The sequence below is a fragment of the Salvelinus namaycush genome, chromosome 17 (genome assembly GCF_016432855.1).
Source record: "Salvelinus namaycush isolate Seneca chromosome 17, SaNama_1.0, whole genome shotgun sequence".
NCBI lineage: Eukaryota > Metazoa > Chordata > Actinopteri > Salmoniformes > Salmonidae > Salvelinus > Salvelinus namaycush.
This window is the reverse complement of record NC_052323.1, coordinates 12,294,222-12,311,387: the sequence shown is the minus strand read 5'-3', so window position 1 is coordinate 12,311,387 and position 17,166 is coordinate 12,294,222. Positions and strand designations below refer to the sequence as shown.

The 17,166-nt window shown below is 43.0% G+C and overlaps 1 protein-coding gene across 1 annotated transcript in view; it reads right to left on the bottom strand.

The window, feature by feature from the left end:
- Positions 1-17,166, bottom strand: part of LOC120061901 (protein diaphanous homolog 1-like) — a 67,908-nt gene that overhangs the window by 21,597 nt on the left and 29,145 nt on the right. Inside the window, exons 2-3 of the mRNA XM_039011679.1 lie at positions 2,227-2,253; positions 956-1,117 (exon numbers count right to left, since the gene is read on the bottom strand). Coding sequence (XP_038867607.1) covers positions 956-1,117; positions 2,227-2,253 — 189 coding nt within the window. The remainder of the gene's footprint in view (positions 1-955; positions 1,118-2,226; positions 2,254-17,166) is intronic.

Genomic DNA, 17,166 nt, shown 5'->3' with positions numbered 1-17,166 from the left:
CAAAGTCAGTATCTCTGTGTTTAACCCTCTCTCTCACCAGCCTCTACAAAGTCAGTATCTCTGTGTTTAACCCTCTCTCTCACCAGCCTCTACAGAGTCAGTATCTCGGTGTTTAACCCTCTCTCTCACCAGCCTCTACAGAGTCAGTATCTCGGTGTTTAACCCTCTCTCTCACCAGCCTCTACAGAGTCAGTATCTCTGTGTTTAACCCTCTCTCTCACCAGCCTCTACAGAGTCAGTATCTTGGTGTTTAACCCTCCCTCACCAGCCTCTACAGAGTCAGTATCTCTGTGTTTAACCCTCTCTCTCACCAGCCTCTACAGAGTCAGTATCTTGGTGTTTAACCCTCTCTCTCACCATCCTCTACAGAGTCAGTATCTCTGTGTTTAACCCTCCCTCTCACCAGCCTCTACAGAGTCAGTATCTCTGTGTTTAACCCTCCCTCTCACCAGCCTCTACAGAGTCAGTATCTCTGTGTTTAACCCTCTCTCTCACCAGCCTCTACAGAGTCAGTATCTTGGTGTTTAACCCTCCCTCTCACCAGCCTCTACAGAGTCAATATCTCTGTGTTTAACCCTCTCTCTCACCAGCCTCTACAAAGTCAGTATCTCTGTGTTTAACCCTCCCTCTCACCAGCCTCTACAGAGTCAGTATCTCTGTGTTTAACCCTCTCTCTCACCAGCCTCTACAGAGTCAGTATCTTGGTGTTTAACCCTCCCTCTCACCAGCCTCTACAGAGTCAGTATCTCTGTGTTTAACCCTCTCTCTCACCAGCCTCTACAAAGTCAGTATCTCTGTGTTTAACCCTCCCTCTCACCAGCCTCTACAGAGTCAGTATCTTGGTGTTTAACCCTCCCTCTCACCAGCCTCTACAGAGTCAGTATCTCTGTGTTTAACCCTCTCTCTCACCAGCCTCTACAGAGTCAGTATCTCTGTGTTTAACCCTCTCTCTCACCAGCATCTGTTCGAAGAGTTCCAGGACGTATTCGTCAGGATGGTCGTGCAGCATGGTCTCCTGGGCAGGCACCTCGTAGTGGGCAGCGCTGGAGTGGCGCTGTGCAGGTGCATGAGGCTTCTCCTTGTCCTTCTTCATCCTCATGCTGGTGAAACGCTCCAACTGCAGGGGGTCAAATGCCAGGGGTCAGAAGTCACGCAGGGTCATATTAGGGTTATTCCAGATCAACCTGACCCCTTGGATTGGATAGGTCAGGGCAAGGTCAGAGTTGATTTGGGATTGGGCATCAGACTCCAGTGGACGTTCAGACATCATGGACGACTAAATATCACTGTGAAACACCTTGGCTGGAGCTGACAGAAAGATGACATTCATGTGTGAACAAGATGAAACAGGATCAGAGTGACATGAACATCAGTTTCCTCCAAACAGTTGGCAAGGTCATCTGATCCTCCATCTCATTCTAGTGTACAGAGTAAAACACTAATTATTGTACAGAGTAAAACACTAATTATTGTACAGAGTAAAACACTAATTATTGTACAGAGTAAAACACTAATTATTGTACAGAGTAAAACACTAATTATTGTACAGAGTAAAACACTAATTATTGTACAGAGTAAAACACTAGTTATTGTACAGAGTAAAACACTAGTTATTATACAGAGTAAAACACTAATTATTGTACAGAGTAAAACACTAATTATTGTACAGAGTAAAACACTAATTATTGCCTGTATAGCTGCTGACAGTGTGAAGATGACAGCGCAGGGACACCAGAGCACTGGTAAGTAGCTGCACAATGACACAGGAGCAGTGTGAAGCATGGATGATGACCCATTAGGGTTAGGGACATGCTATGTTCACAAACAAAGGTAGCTGGCAAGCCACAAACAAAGGTAGCTGGCAAGCCATGTGCAACAGAGCTAATTATACCCCCCCCCCCCCCCCCCCCAACATCCACCCGAGACCCAACCTTTATTTAACTAGGCAGGTCAGTTAAGAACAAATTCTTATTTACAATTCTTATTTACAATGCAGTGCCTGAGACAAACCACTGAGGGGAGCCAGGGAGGCAGACAGGAACACATGTGCTGCCCAACATGTGTTGAACCAACCAGGGTGAGTAGCACACAGACAGCTACATGGCTGTGTTATTATGGGGTGTTAGTGTTGGAGGGGCAGGGGGTTAGAGGTGGGCTACAGGGTAGGGTGACATGCAACCAAGACAGTCAGATCACTGAGACAATGTTGGATCGCACACAACCTACCTCATCAGGAAACAGCCGTTTGATATTCTGTACAGAGGGGAGTGGGGGGAGGATGGGAGAATGAGGGAAAGACAGATAGGAGGAGAAAGAAATGGGGAGATCAAACAGGAGAAAAGAGGGACAATGAGGTAGATGGGGAGATAGAAGGGACAAAAACGGGAGGGAGTGGGAGAGATGAAAGGATAAATTAGGATTAGGCTGGATAATCTCTACGAGGTCATTATTAGGGCATTGATCACAGTAGCACAGAGGGGAATGTAGGCTACAGATAGATCACGATCACTCTACAGGATCACTTCAGTAAACACTGACTGTTACACATCACACTGGATCAATATACAACATGTATATGGAGATTAGCTCACTAATTCCTCTGGTATCAAGTTATGGATCATCTGAAACTTTCTAACAGGCTGGGATTGATATTATAAGATTCCAGATTTTTAGACAGGTTTATGGCAGAATCACAATACATTTGTACTTGCACATTTTTGCCACAAGGTGTCAGGCTACACCAATTAATGTCCTGGTGATGGCAGCATCTCACGTATTACCACTGTCCAACACCGGGGGGTGCTGAAGATTACACAGACACACAAAAAGATAAAGCTTTTGGGAAAGTTGCTCACTTCCAGCACAGTTGAAAAATATATGTAAAATAGAAATCAAAACTGGATGGTCTTCAGAAATAAATGAGAGGGGTTGAGGGTAGCTGAAGGATGGGACAAAAAAAAAACGATTGTAAAATATACTGTATACTATATTGTCTTGGCTGTGTGCTTAGGATCTTTGTCCTGTTGGAAGGTGAACCTTCGCCCCAGTCTGAGGGCCTGAGCGCTCTGGAGCAGGTTTTCATCAAGGGTCTCTCTGTACTTTGCGCCATTCATCTTTCCCTCGATCCTGACTAGTTTCCCTGCCACTGAAGAAGATCCCCACAGCATGATGCTGCCACCACCATGCTTCACCGTAGGGATGGTGCCAGGTTTCCTCCAGACGTGACGCTTGCATTCAGGCAAAATAGTTCAATCTTGGTTTCAACAGACCAGAGAACCTTGTTTCTCATGGTCTGAGTTCTTTAGGTGCCTTTTGGCAAACAGGCAGGCTGTCATGTGCCTTCTACTGAGGAGAGGCTTCCGTCTGGCCACTACCACACAAGGTTCTTGGTCACCTCCCTGACCAAGGCCCTTCTCCCCCGACTGCTCAGTTTGGCCGGGCGACTAGCTCTAGGAAGAGTCTTAGTGGTTCCAAACTTCTTCCATTTAAGAATGACGGAGGCCACTATGTTATTGGGGCCCTTCAATGCTACAGAAATGTTTTAGTACGTGTGGTGTGTGTTTATATAGAGGTTTGGACACACCTACTCATTCAAGGGTTTTTCTTTATTTGTACTATTTTCTACATTGTATAATAAAAGTGAAGACATCAAAACTATGAAGTAACACATATGGAATCATGTAGTAACCAATTTTTTTATATAATATATAATAATATATATATATATATATATATGGGAGATAGGAAATGATGCATGTAATGACATTAATGGTAGTCAATCTATCTACCCCCCCCCCCCCCCCCCCCCCCCCCCCCCCCACTTTAGTTTTTTCCAAAAGGAAAAAAGAAAAGTTCCTCACTTCCTAAGGATGCATTCTCAAGATATCAGCACCTTTATGGTAGGCCTAATACTCCATTGGAATAAGCCACAAATGAGATACACGCTCTCTATAACTGTGCTTCCAAACATTCTATCAAACATATCTTTATTATCCCAGAGACCAATTATTTTAGTCCTGGTTCACAGCAAATGATAAGTCAAAGTACAGTAACATACATTCCACATATTCTCCAGCATCTGGAGCCAATTAGCAACCAGCCAGAGACTGGGGGTCAGTGGTCACAGAACACACACTGACCATCACAACCCTCCTCTACGGTTTTATAGTCATCCTTCTGGAGAAGACACTTACAGAGGCACACACACACACACACTACACTCTCACTTTAGTTTCTTTCACAGGTTTCAGTGATCAGCTCTCTCTTCAACAGAAAAAGGTTACATTAGCCTACCCATTCTCTCTCTCACTTCCCCCCTCTCTCAATGCTATGCAGACAAGGTCGGACAGCACACCATCTCAACATCTTCTATCCCTCCATCCCGCCTTCCCTCCCAGTCTCTCCCTCTCTCCTGAGCCACCCAGCTGATTGGACCTGGGCCAGAGTGACAGGGGAGTCTTTTGTTGATGACTTTCTCTCTCACATTGAGATTGGCTGGGATGGCTGAGACTATAACCCTCATCATAGACCTACATGGCTGTGTCTGCAGCTAGACTGAATAGGAATCCCCCTGTGTTGTGTCTGTAACCTTCTGTTTCTACGGTATTGGGCTGATATTAGCTTGTGCCCTTAAGGAGTGTTCAGTCTCCATGTCTGTTATTTCTTACAGGGTTCATACACATCTTGACAGATGGAAATGTAGGACTTTTCCATGACTTAACTTTTAAATGTAACTACATGTAATCTATGTAATCCTCTAAAGTAATTATTTATCATGAGAGGACCGTAAACAAAAATGAATAATGTTGCATACGCCAAGAAAGGTTAAAATCTCACTGTTCTGCTACAAATAGTTATAAATTGCTGAGGTGTAGTCACTTTTGAGGATACAAGCTCAAGTACACAGTACAAATATGATATGAAAATGAATGTTTTATGACATCGTTCCTATTCAACAAAACTGTACAAATAACGCTTGAAATGACATATGCTTTCCAAGTATAGAATAATCTAATTATAAAGCCACTAACTACAACATTTCACCTTCCTTATAACTGTAAAATGCATTTGTGTATGTTTAGTGTGAGCATATTTTCTAAAAGTCTAAACACCTGCTCCTACCGTTGTGAAAGTCACACAGTTCTGGCTTGGCTCCTGAACTAATTACACCAGAACCAAACCGGACGTCCGGCGTCATGCACAAATTGATTTTGTCCCCACACCAAACACGATCACGACACACAGGTTGAAATATCAAAACAAACTCAACCAATTATATTCATTTGGTGACAGGTTGAAAAGCATTAAACATTTACGGCAATCAGTGTGGGTGCAATGATTGAATAACATGTATGTGTACATTTATTTTGCGATGGTCGCGCATGCGACACGTCCGGGTTGTGTAGCGTGTTAGGAACTCGCCTTTCATCTCATATCAATCACAGAAAGTGTTTTTCTTAAAAATCAATGAAGTATTTTAGATTAATGCTATAAATCAATTTCTGAATGTGTTATATTGATTACACCGATCTGTCCTGCTGCGCTACGATGTAAGGATCGCTGGTATGTGCTTTGTCAAAGGCTGTGATGTAGGGTTCAGCCAGGAGATGGAGGACAGTCGAATAACAAATTTAAAAAGTTAAGAGACACATCCCAGCTTCAAGTGGTTTCAGATTTCACATCCTACATCACACAGGCTCAAAAAATATACTTCTATGTCCGTGGGAACCAGTGTGATTGCTCAATGCAAGCCATTTTCATCTACGGTGTCCACAGATGGATTTGAGTGAAAATGTCGGTCAGAACCGGTACCAGAACCAAGCAGGTCCCCTAAACAGGGATTTACATTGAAGATGTTTTAACATTTCCATGACTCTCCATGTACATATAAAAAAGTATGAGGAATGTGAAAGACAGTGGGTGGGATGCGCTCTGATCCCATGTACAATGTCCTGTCATTGAGCAAGCCACTTAACCCCCCCCCCCGCAAACTAGAATATCTGTATAAAACTAAATGGTCAACCCTCAGTCTGGAGAGCCATTGGCTGTGGAGGATTTTGATCCAGCCCTGCTCAAACACCTCAGAGCCAGTTGATCAAGGTCCGGTTGAGCAGCTCATTTCTAAAATGTGGTTTGTTTGAGGGGGACAGGAATAAAAGCCTGCACACACATTAGCTCTCCTGGAAGATGGCCGACCACCCTTGATGAAAAACATTGCAACCAAATAATTTTTGCCTTTTTAAATAATTTGCTCATTCAACGTATCAAAGATTAAATGGCCATGGTAGGTTATAAATCTTTTTATTTATCTGAAGCAAGGCCACACTTTCTTTAGAAATGTACCTTTTCTAGTTTAGTTATACTTATCTTGGAAGTGTTAACTTTGCATGCTGACTAGCATCTATGCAGTTGCAACGTCCATATATTGGATGCCCAAATCAACTGGAAGTATCTACAAAACAAGTTGAAGCCACTTAATACAAAAGAAAGGCTACATCTAATATTATTTTCCTAAAATTGATGTTCACGATTCACAAATTATTATTTTGATTCGATTCAATGCCATGGAACCAACTACCAACTAATTCAATGGCAAAATGAATCATTAATTTCATCAAAAATAATAGTTTAAATGAATCATATGAAACGTTTTTAGAAAAGTTGACTAGAGAGTTAGCTAGCTAGGTGACAAGATACTGTACGTTTTGAACTGGCTACCTAGTTAGTCGGTTCTCTATTATATTTTATAGGCCTACCAGCTGTTGCAATGTAAGTGTCATTCTGATCCTGGCAGATATTTGTATTTGATTGATGAATTGTTTAAAAACTGTGCCTAAATAAATAACAGAAATAATTAAATTAATTTCCATGACTTGTCCAAAACTTCTCCAGGCCTGAAAAACACCATTTTAAAATTCCATGACCTTTTCAGGATTTTCATGACCGTACTAACCCTGTTCTTATCGGGACCTTGTGGCTTACACATTTCAAAGGAATGGAGTGGGAGTCGCCCAGCCTCCCTCAAAACACACACACACCATTACTTTGCCATGTTTTAAGATGCCACAGCCCAGTTATCAAATCTCTACATTTTATCACAAGAGAATAGAGGTCGACCGATTATGATTTTTCAACGCCGATACCGATTATTGGAGGACCAAAAAAGCCGATACCGATTAAATCGTCCAATTTTATTTATTTATTTGTAATAATGACAATTACAACAATACTGAATGAACACTTATTTTAACTTAATATAATACATCAATAAAATCAATTTAGCCTCAAATAAATAATGAAACATATTCAATTTGGTTTAAATAATGAAAAAACAAAGTGTTGGAGAAGAACGTAAAAGTGCAATATGTGCCATGTAAGAAAGCTAACGTTTAAGTGCCTTGCTCAGAACATGAGAACATATGAAAGCTGGTGGTTCCTTTTAACATGCGTCTTCAATATTCCCAGGTAAGAAGTTTTAGGTTGTAGTTATTATAGGAATTATAGGACTATTTATCTCTATACCATTTGTATTTCATAAACCTTTGACTATTGGATGTTCTTATAGGCACTTTAGTATTGCCAGTGTAACAGTATAGCTTCCATCCCTCTCCTCGCTTCTACCTGGGCTCGAACCAGGAACACATCGACAACAGCCACCCTCGAAGCAGCGTTACCCATGCAGAGCAAGGGGAATAACTACTCCAAGTCTCAGAGCGAGTGACGTTTGAAACACTATTAGCGCGCACCCCGCTAACTAGCTAGCCATTTCACATCGGTTACACCAGCCTAATCTCGGGAGTTGATAGGCTTGAAGCACAGCGAAGAGCTTCTGGCAAAACGCAGGAAAGTGCTGTTTGAATGAATGCTTACGAGCCTGCTGCTGCCTACCACCGCTCAGTCAGACTGCTCTATCAAATCATAGACTTAGTTATAACATAATAACACACAGAAATAGGAGCCTTAGGTCATTAATATGGTCGAATCCGGAAACTATCATCTCGAAAAAAAGACGTTTATTCTTTCAGTGAAATACGGAACCGTTCCGTATTTTATCCAACGGGTGGCATCCATAAGTCTAAATATTCCTGTTACATTGCACAACCTTCAATGTTATGTCATAATTAGGCGGCCCAAACTGTTGCATATACACTGACTCTGTGTGCAATGAACGCAAGAGAAGTGACACAATTTCACCTGGTTAATATTTCCTGCTAACTTGGATTTCTTTTAGCTAAATATGCAGGTTTAAAAATATATACTTCTGTGTATTGATTTTAAGAAAGGCATTGATGTTCATGGTTAGGTACACATTGGAGCAACGATACGCACCGCATCGATTATATGCAACGCAGGACACGCTAGATAAACAAGTAATATCATCAACCATGTGTAGTTAACTAGTGATTATGATTGATTGATTGATTGTTTTTTATAAGATAAGTTTAATGCTGGCTAGCAACTTACCTTGGCTTCCACTGCATTCGCGTAACAGGCAGGCTCCTCGTGGAGTGCAATGTAATCAGGTGGTTAGAGCGTTGGACTAGTTAACTGTAAGGTTGCAAGATTGAATCCCCCGAGCTGACAAGATAAAAATCTGTCGTTCTGCCCCTGAACGAGGCAGTTAACCCACCGTTCCTAGGCTGTCATTGTAAATAAGAATGTGTTCTTAACTGACTTGCCTAGTTAAATAAAGAGTGAACATTTTTTTAAATACACTGCTCAAAAAAATAAAGGGAACACTAAAATAACACATCCTAGATCTGAATGAATGAAATATTCTTATTAAATACTTTTTTCTTTACATAGTTGAATGTGCTGACAACAAAATCACACAAAAATTATCAATGGAAATCAAATTTATCAACCCATGGAGGTCTGGATTTGGAGTCACACTCAAAATTAAAGTGGAAAACCACACTACAAGCTGATCCAACTTTGATGTAATGTCCTTAAAACAAGTCAAAATGAGGCTCAGTAGTGTGTGTGGCCTCCACGTGCCTGTATGACCTCCCTACAACGCCTGGGCATGCTCCTGATGAGGTGGCGGATGGTCTCCTGAGGGATCTCCTCCCAGACCTGGACTAAAGCATCCGCCAACTCCTGGACAGTCTGTGGTGCAACGTGGCGTTGGTGGATGGAGCGAGACATGATGTCCCAGATGTGCTCAATTGGATTCAGGTCTGGGGAACGGGCAGGCCAGTCCATAGCATCAATGCCTTCCTCTTGCAGGAACTGCTGACACACTCCAGCCACATGAGGTCTAGCATTGTCTTGCATTAGGAGGAACCCAGGGCCAACCGCACCAGCATATGGTCTCACAAGGGGTCTGAGGATCTCATCTCGGTACCTAATGGCAGTCAGGCTACCTCTGGCAAGCACATGGAGGGCTGTGCGGCCCCCCCACCAAAGAAATGCCACCCCACACCATGACTGACCCACCGCCAAACCGGTCATGCTGGAGGATGTTGCAGGCAGCAGAACGTTCTCCACGGCGTCTCCAGACTCTGTCACGTCTGTCACATGTGCGTGTGAACCTGCTTTCATCTGTGAAGAGCACAGGGCGCCAGTGGCGAATTTGCCAATCTTGGTGTTCTCTGGCAAATGCCAAACGTCCTGCACGGTGTTGGGCTGTAAGCACAACCACCAAATGTGGACGTCGGGCCCTCATACCGCCCTCATGGAGTCTGTTTCTGACAGTTTGAGCAGACATATGCACATTTGTGACCTGCTGGAGGTCATTTTGCGGGGCTCTGGCAGTGCTCATACCTTGCACAAAGGCGGAGGTAGCGGTCCTGCTGCAGAGTTGTTGCCCTCCTACGGCCTCCGCCACGTCTCCTGATGTACTGGCCTGTCTCCTGGTAGCGCCTCCATGCTCTGGACACTACGCTGACAGACACAGCAAACCTTATTGCCACAGCTCGCATTGATGTGCCATCCTGGATGAGCTGCACTACCTGAGCCACTTGTGTGGGTTGTAGACTCCGTCTCATGCTACCACTAGAGTGAAAGCACCGCCAGCATTCAAAAGTGACCAAAACATCAGCCAGGAAGCATAGGAACTGAGAAGTGGTCTGTGGTCACCACCTGCAGAACCACTCCTTTATTGGGGGTGTCTTGCTAATTGCCTATAATTTCCACCTGTTGTCTATTCCATTTGCACAACAGCATGTGAAATGTATTGTGTGGACAGTTTGATTTCACAGAAGTGTGATTGACTTGGAGTTACATTGTGTTGTTTAAGTGTTCCCTTTATTTTTTTGAGCAGTGTATATATATATATATATATATATTTTTTTTTTTAAATAGGCCAAATCGGTGTCCAAAAATACCGATTTCCGATTGTTTTGAAAACGGCCCTAATTAAAATCGGCCATTCCGATTAATCGGTCGACCTCTACAAGAGAACACCGTATGTTGGCATCACCGCAAAACACATTTCAAACACACTCGTGTGAACTGTGAACACATCCAGACACGTACACAAACCGAGTGCACATTGTTGTAGATAACATAGATGCTATCACACAGGGAGTAGCAGCATTGGCTCAAAAGGGTAAATAGTAAGCAGGGATGATATTGAAATATGTCCCCTACAGCCAGTGTCCTAGCCTAGTTGTCGCCAAGCTTAAAGAGTTGCCATCACACGGGCATGAAAGATGCTCTGATCTGATGTAGGCCGAGATCAGCATTTCCCAACCAGGGGTACTAGGACTACCCACAGGGGGACCTCGAGAAGAACCATGAGACCATAGGCTTACTGGTTAAAAAAATCACACCAGGAGGTAGTTCAGGGGTACTCTGTGCAGAGCAGAATGTACCGTGGTGGTACAGTAACCCAAAAAGGTTGGGAATCACTGGCCTAGAAGTGTCAAAAATACAGTGTGACTCCCAAATGGCAACATATGCCCTATCTAGTGCACTATGGGCCCTGGTCAATAGTGCACTAGAAAGAGAATAGGGTGCCATTGGGGAAGCAGACAGAGCTGGTAATGAGACGGCTTGTCCTACTATAGTACACATTGACCTCTAGTTATGTTCTGATACAGTCGCTGAGGATGTTTACAAGCACACTAATAATAGGATATTAAACTGATTATTGCAGTAAGCCGAGTATGGAAATAGTCACATTTACTTGACACCGACAGATGTTTCACCAAGTTGGCTCAGGGATTTGAACCAGAGACCTTTTGGTTAACCACTAGGCTACTTGCCGCCCCTTACTCTGCTTATCTTAGTCAGCGAAAGGTCAAAAAAAGAATTAAGCAAACACCTGGTTTTCTGAGCAATCTTTCAAATGATTAGGACATGTAAACACCTTCAATTGGCAGTCCAGTGGGTTATTTGTGCATGTGCCAGCATCGGTAAAAACTGAAGTCAGTTTAGAAATAGTTTTCACATACAAGCTCATATATATATATATATATATATGTCTGAACTCAGAATGAAATAGGTTTCCCCAAAATAACACGGTCGCTGTGGTAGAGCGTTTATTCTGATTGGTGATTTAAATCCCATCAGGAAGCCCGATTTCAGATGTCTCCATGGAAACAGGATTATTAGGAAAATGATTCTCCTTGCAAAGCATGTAAACGGTTTAAACTATTATATTAATCTGACAATCCACAGTCATGGTATTATTGTGTGCATGTAACCACGCTCAGTGTGTTGACCAGGTGAATTGGTCTTCACCTCTTGCAGTGAACACTGATCTGATCGGCCTCTACTCTACAGGGCCGTTTCCACTTACACTGACATGACACACACACAAACATACGCACAACTATTCTTAATTAAAGCAGCCGATGCCAAATTGGTGCCATTTAACCCACAAAGCCGGAAACATCAGCCACAGAAAAGGGAACTCTGGGTAATCAGACAGGAAACAGTGTGTGTGTTTTTGTATATATCTGAGCGCGTGAGAGAGGAAATGTCCAAAAGTAAAAATATATATTACTCCACCACACAGACAGAGACAGACATAGCCTTGACCCTGGCAGGCACTCAGGACCTCAGCCTAACTCTGAGTAAAGAGAACGAGATGAGAAGAACAGGGCAACAGTCTGCGTTCCTCAGGAGACCTTCACTAACATACAGGAATATCACAAATATGCGCTCAAGCTAAAAAAAACACACAAAAACAAAATCTGTAACGATCAGTCTACAAATCACAGACACTCAACGGGTTCCCAAAGGACCATGAGTAAACAAAGGCAGAATGAATCACAGAACTAGGTGCTTGTGGTTCCTCTGAAACTTAGTGAACAAACAGAAGTCCGTGTTTAAGAACATTATGGAGTCAGGCAGCCTCTCCTCGCGCTGTCACTAGTAATGCACAGCTCCACTCACCATATCAGCCAGAACCACAAGACAACTATGTGTGTGTGTGTGTGTGTGTGTGTGTGTGTGTGTGTGTGTGTGTGTGTGTGTGTGTGTGTGTGTGTGTGTGTGTAAGAGAGCTGTGATAAATAGAATGAGAGAGCAAGTAAGAGAAAGCTAGAGGGAGGGAGCGAGAGGGCGAGAGAGAGAGCGAGAGAGAGAGTGAGAGCTAGAGAGGGAGAGAGCTAGAAAATGACAGCACACAGACATTCAGTTTGACAATGATTTTACAGCCAGTGTTGGTCAGAGGCAACCTTTTTCATAGTATAGTAATGCCACAATGAGTTGAGTGAATTGAGCCAACTTACACGCCTAAGTAAATAACATCTTCAATTCATTAACAACCACATTATTTTCCTCATGATGTCATTCTCTTTCACTCTTTCCTTCTCTCTCTCCCTCTCCTGGACAGGTCTGACTATTTTGAGATCCTTTCTGTAGCAGAATAAAACAGCAGTGATGTCATGGGAAAACTAGTGCTGGTTAGATACTTATTTAACCCCAACTCTATTTATAGTAACAAAGAAGGACAAAATGGCTCTCGAAGAGAGTGAGAGAGACCGATGGAATGGTAGATAGAACAGGAGATTGTGTGTGTATTGTAATCTACACTTTGACTGTTGATATGGGTGCTTACTGGGTTGCCATGGCTCCCCAGGTGGAAGCTGTGCTCTGCTGAGTGATGATGTCACAGGATGGGGTTCTGTGGCAGGCCTGTGTTACCGTGACAACGTCTCCTGTTTATAGCTACAACAGGAAGTCATACTGACATACTTAAAACCTTAAGTACAGGCCTCCCGAGTGGCGCAGCGGTCTAACATGCTGACCAGACAGTCGGCGTGCACCATCGTGCGCATGTTGATTTTGTCCCCTCACACCAGACGCGATCAGGAAACGCAGGTTGAAATATCAAAACAAACCAACTAAATTAATTTGGCGACAGGTCAAAAAGCATTTAACATTTGCAATTTAGCTAGCTAGCTTGCTGTTGCTAGCTAATTTGTCCTGGGATATAAACGTTAAGTTGTTATTTTACCTGAAATGCACAAGGTCCTCTACTCCGACAATTAATCCACACATAAAACGGTCAACCGAATTGTTTCTAGTCATCTCCCCTCTTTCAGGGTTCTTCTTCTTTGGACTTTATATGGCGATTGACAACCAACTTTAAGGTACATTAACACCACCGACTGAATTGTGGACCTCCGTTCATCTTTCAATCACCCACGTGGGTATATGCTCCTAAAAACCAATGAGGAGATGGGAGAGGCAGGACTTGCAGCGCGTTAAAGCATTACAAATAATAAGTTGGGCGAGCAGTATGGGTGCTGCGCGAGCAGTATGGGTGCAATGACTGAATAACATGTAGAAATGTATTTTGCAGCGCTGGTGCATGCGACGCGAGCGGTGTGGTAAGCTACAGACCCGGGTTAGATCCCGGGCTGTATCGCAGCCGGCTGTGACCAGGAGACCCATGAGGCGGCACACAATTGTCCCAGTGCCGTCCGGGTTATGGGAGTGTTTTGTCCCATCGCGCTCTAGCGACTCCTGTGGCGGGCCGGGCGCATGCACGCTGACACAGTCGCTGGTTGTACAGTGTTTCCTCCGATACATTGGTGCGGCTGGCTTCCGGGTTAAAACTTCCGGCTAGGGGGCAGTATTTTCGTTTTTGGCTAAAAAACGTACCCATTTGAAACTGCCTATTTCTCAGCCCCCGAAACTAGAATATGCATATAATTGTCATATTAGGATAGAAAACACTCTAAAGTTTCCAAAACTGTCTTAATATTGTCTGTGAGTTTAACAGAACTGATATTGCAGGCGAAAACCGGAGGAAAATCCAAATCAGGAAGTGCCTCTTTTTTGAAACCTCTCTGTTCTTATGCATGCCTAACGTGCATTTAAAGGGATATCAACCAGATTCCTTTTTCTATGGCTTCCCTAAGGTGTCAACAGTCATTAGACAAAGTTTCAGGCTTTTATTTTGAAGAATGAGCGTGAAAGATCACATTGTGTAAGTGGATAGGTGGGGGCTCTCAGAGTGAGTTGTGCACAACAGAGAAAGGCGGCCATTGTTTCTCCCGGTCCGATTGAAAAAACAACACTCCCGGTTGATATATTATCGAATATATATTTGAAAAACATCCTGAGGATTGATTATAAAAAACGTTTGACATGTTTCTGTGGACATTATGGATATTATTTGGCGTTTTCGTGACCGCTCTTTCCGGTGGATTTCGGAGCATAACGCACAAAACGAACAGAGGTATTTGGATATAAAAGTAATATTTATCGAACAAAAAGAACATTTGTTGTGTAACTGGGAGTCTCGTGAGTGGAACCACCCGAAGATTATCAAAGGTAAGCGATTAATTTGATTGCTTTTCTTAATTTCGTGACCAAACTAACCAAGCTAATATAAGGCTAAGCTAATGTAGCATAGAAAGCTACACTCACAAAAGCTTGGATTTCTTTCGCTGTAAAATATATTTTCAAAATCTGACATGATAGGTGGATTAACAACAAACTAAGCTGTGTTTTGGTATATTTCACTTGTGATTGCATGATTATAAATATTTTTAGTAATATTATTTGACTGTGGCGCTATGCTATTCAGCGTTGCTGATGACAATTATCCCGGATCCGGGATGGGTGGTTCAGAAAGGTTAAGCGAGCAGTGTGTCAAGAAGCAGCACGGCTTGGCAGGGTCGCGTTTCGGAGGTCGCATGGCTCTCGACCTTCGCCTCTCCGGAGTCCGTACAGGAGTTGCAGCGATAGGACAAGACTTACTACCAATAGCATATCATGAAATTGGGGAGAAAAAGGGCTATTTTTTTGTAAAAAGTTTTACCTTACCTCACCATCCCTACAGTGGGAGAACTATCTAGGAAACACAAGCAGCTTTCCTACAACACATACACCTCTGTCAAACACCCCTCAGATGACCCCAGAGGAAGTTTCTTACCAGAGACTTCGTACATAAATAGAAAATAACCCTAACCCCCAAGGAGACAGTACAGGTGCATCAAAGCTGGGACCGAGAGATCGATAAACAGCTTCTATCTCCAGACCATCAGACTGTTAAACAGTCACCACTAGCCGCCCTCCGCCCAGTACCCTGCCCTGAAACTTAGTCACTGTTAATAGCCAGCTACCACCCAGCACTCTACCCTGCACCTTAAGAGACTTTGCCCTATGCACATAGTCAGTGAACACTGGTCACTTGAATAATGTTTACATACTGTTTTACCCACTTTATATGTATATACTGTATTCTAATCATGGCTCATCCTATATAACTACAGCTGTACACATCTTTTCTATTCATATACTGTCCATACTGTATATACACACCATCCTATATAACTACTGCTGTAGGAAACTTTTCTATTCATATACTGTCCATACTGTCTGTACACACCATCCTATATAACTACTGCTGTAGGAAACTTTTCTATTCATATACTGTCCATACTGTCTGTACACACCATCCTATATAACTACTGCTGTAGGAAACTTTTCTATTCATATACTGTCCATACACACCATTTGCCCTCAGAACAGCCTCAAATAGTCGGGGCATGAACTCTACAAGGTGTCGAAAGCGTTCCACAGGGATGCTGGCCGATGTTGACTCCAATGCTTCCCACAGTTGTGTCAAGTTGGCTGGATGTCCTTTGGGTGGTGGACCATTCCTGATACACACAGGAAACTGTTGAGTGTGAAAAACCCAGCATCATTGCGGTTCTTGAAACAAACTGGCACACATGGCACCTACTAACATACCCTGTTCAAAAGCACCTCAATCTTTTATCTTGCCCATTCACCCTCTGAATGGCACACATACACAATCCACAGGTCTCAATTTTCTCAAGGCTTAAAAATACTTATTTAACCTGTCTCCTCTCCTTCATCTACATTGATTGAAGTTGATTTAACAAGTGACATCAATAAGGGATCATAGCTTTCACTTGATCAGTCTATGTCATGGAAAGCGCAGGTCTTCTTAATGTTGTTTACTCAGTCTATATTCCGGACAAATGCTGGTTCTGAAATTTCTCCATTTCTCTGTTTGTATGTTGTGTGTATTTTGTATTGCTAGGTAGTATTACTGTTGGATCTAGAAACACAAGCATTCCGCTGCACCTGCGATAACATCTGCAAATCTGTGTACACAACAATTAAACTTTGACTTGAGGTCTCCACCCACAAAAGCCCATTTCCTCACTGTGCATTTCAGACACTCACACCTGGTTATAGTTTCCAACTATAAAGTGGGAAGTAGATTCATCATTAGGTTGACCACAGACAGTATGTGACAAATACCTGTCATAAGTTGTGGTGTTCAACTGTCCATGAAAGTGGTGGTGTGTGTGTGTGTGTGTGTGTGTGTGTGTGTGTGTGTGTGTGTGTGTGTGTGTGTGTGTGTGTGTGTGTGTGTGTGTGTGTGTGTGTGTATGTGTGTGTGTATGTGTGTCATTCAGGCAGAGAGGTGGGTAGGCCTAAGTGTGTTATGTGTGCTCTTTTGTCCCTGAGAAACACGACTGTTGACATGCGGTCAAACACTCCGAGAGAGAAACTCAAAGATGTGAGAAAAACAGAGACAAGCATAAAACTGATACATCACAAACCCAAAATACAATCATTCACACTACAAACACTGACACCAATCATTCACACTACAAACACTGACAGAGAGACAACAATCATTCACACTAGAGAGACAACAATCATTCACACTAGAGAGACAACAATCATTCACACTAAACATTGACAGAGAGACCACAATCA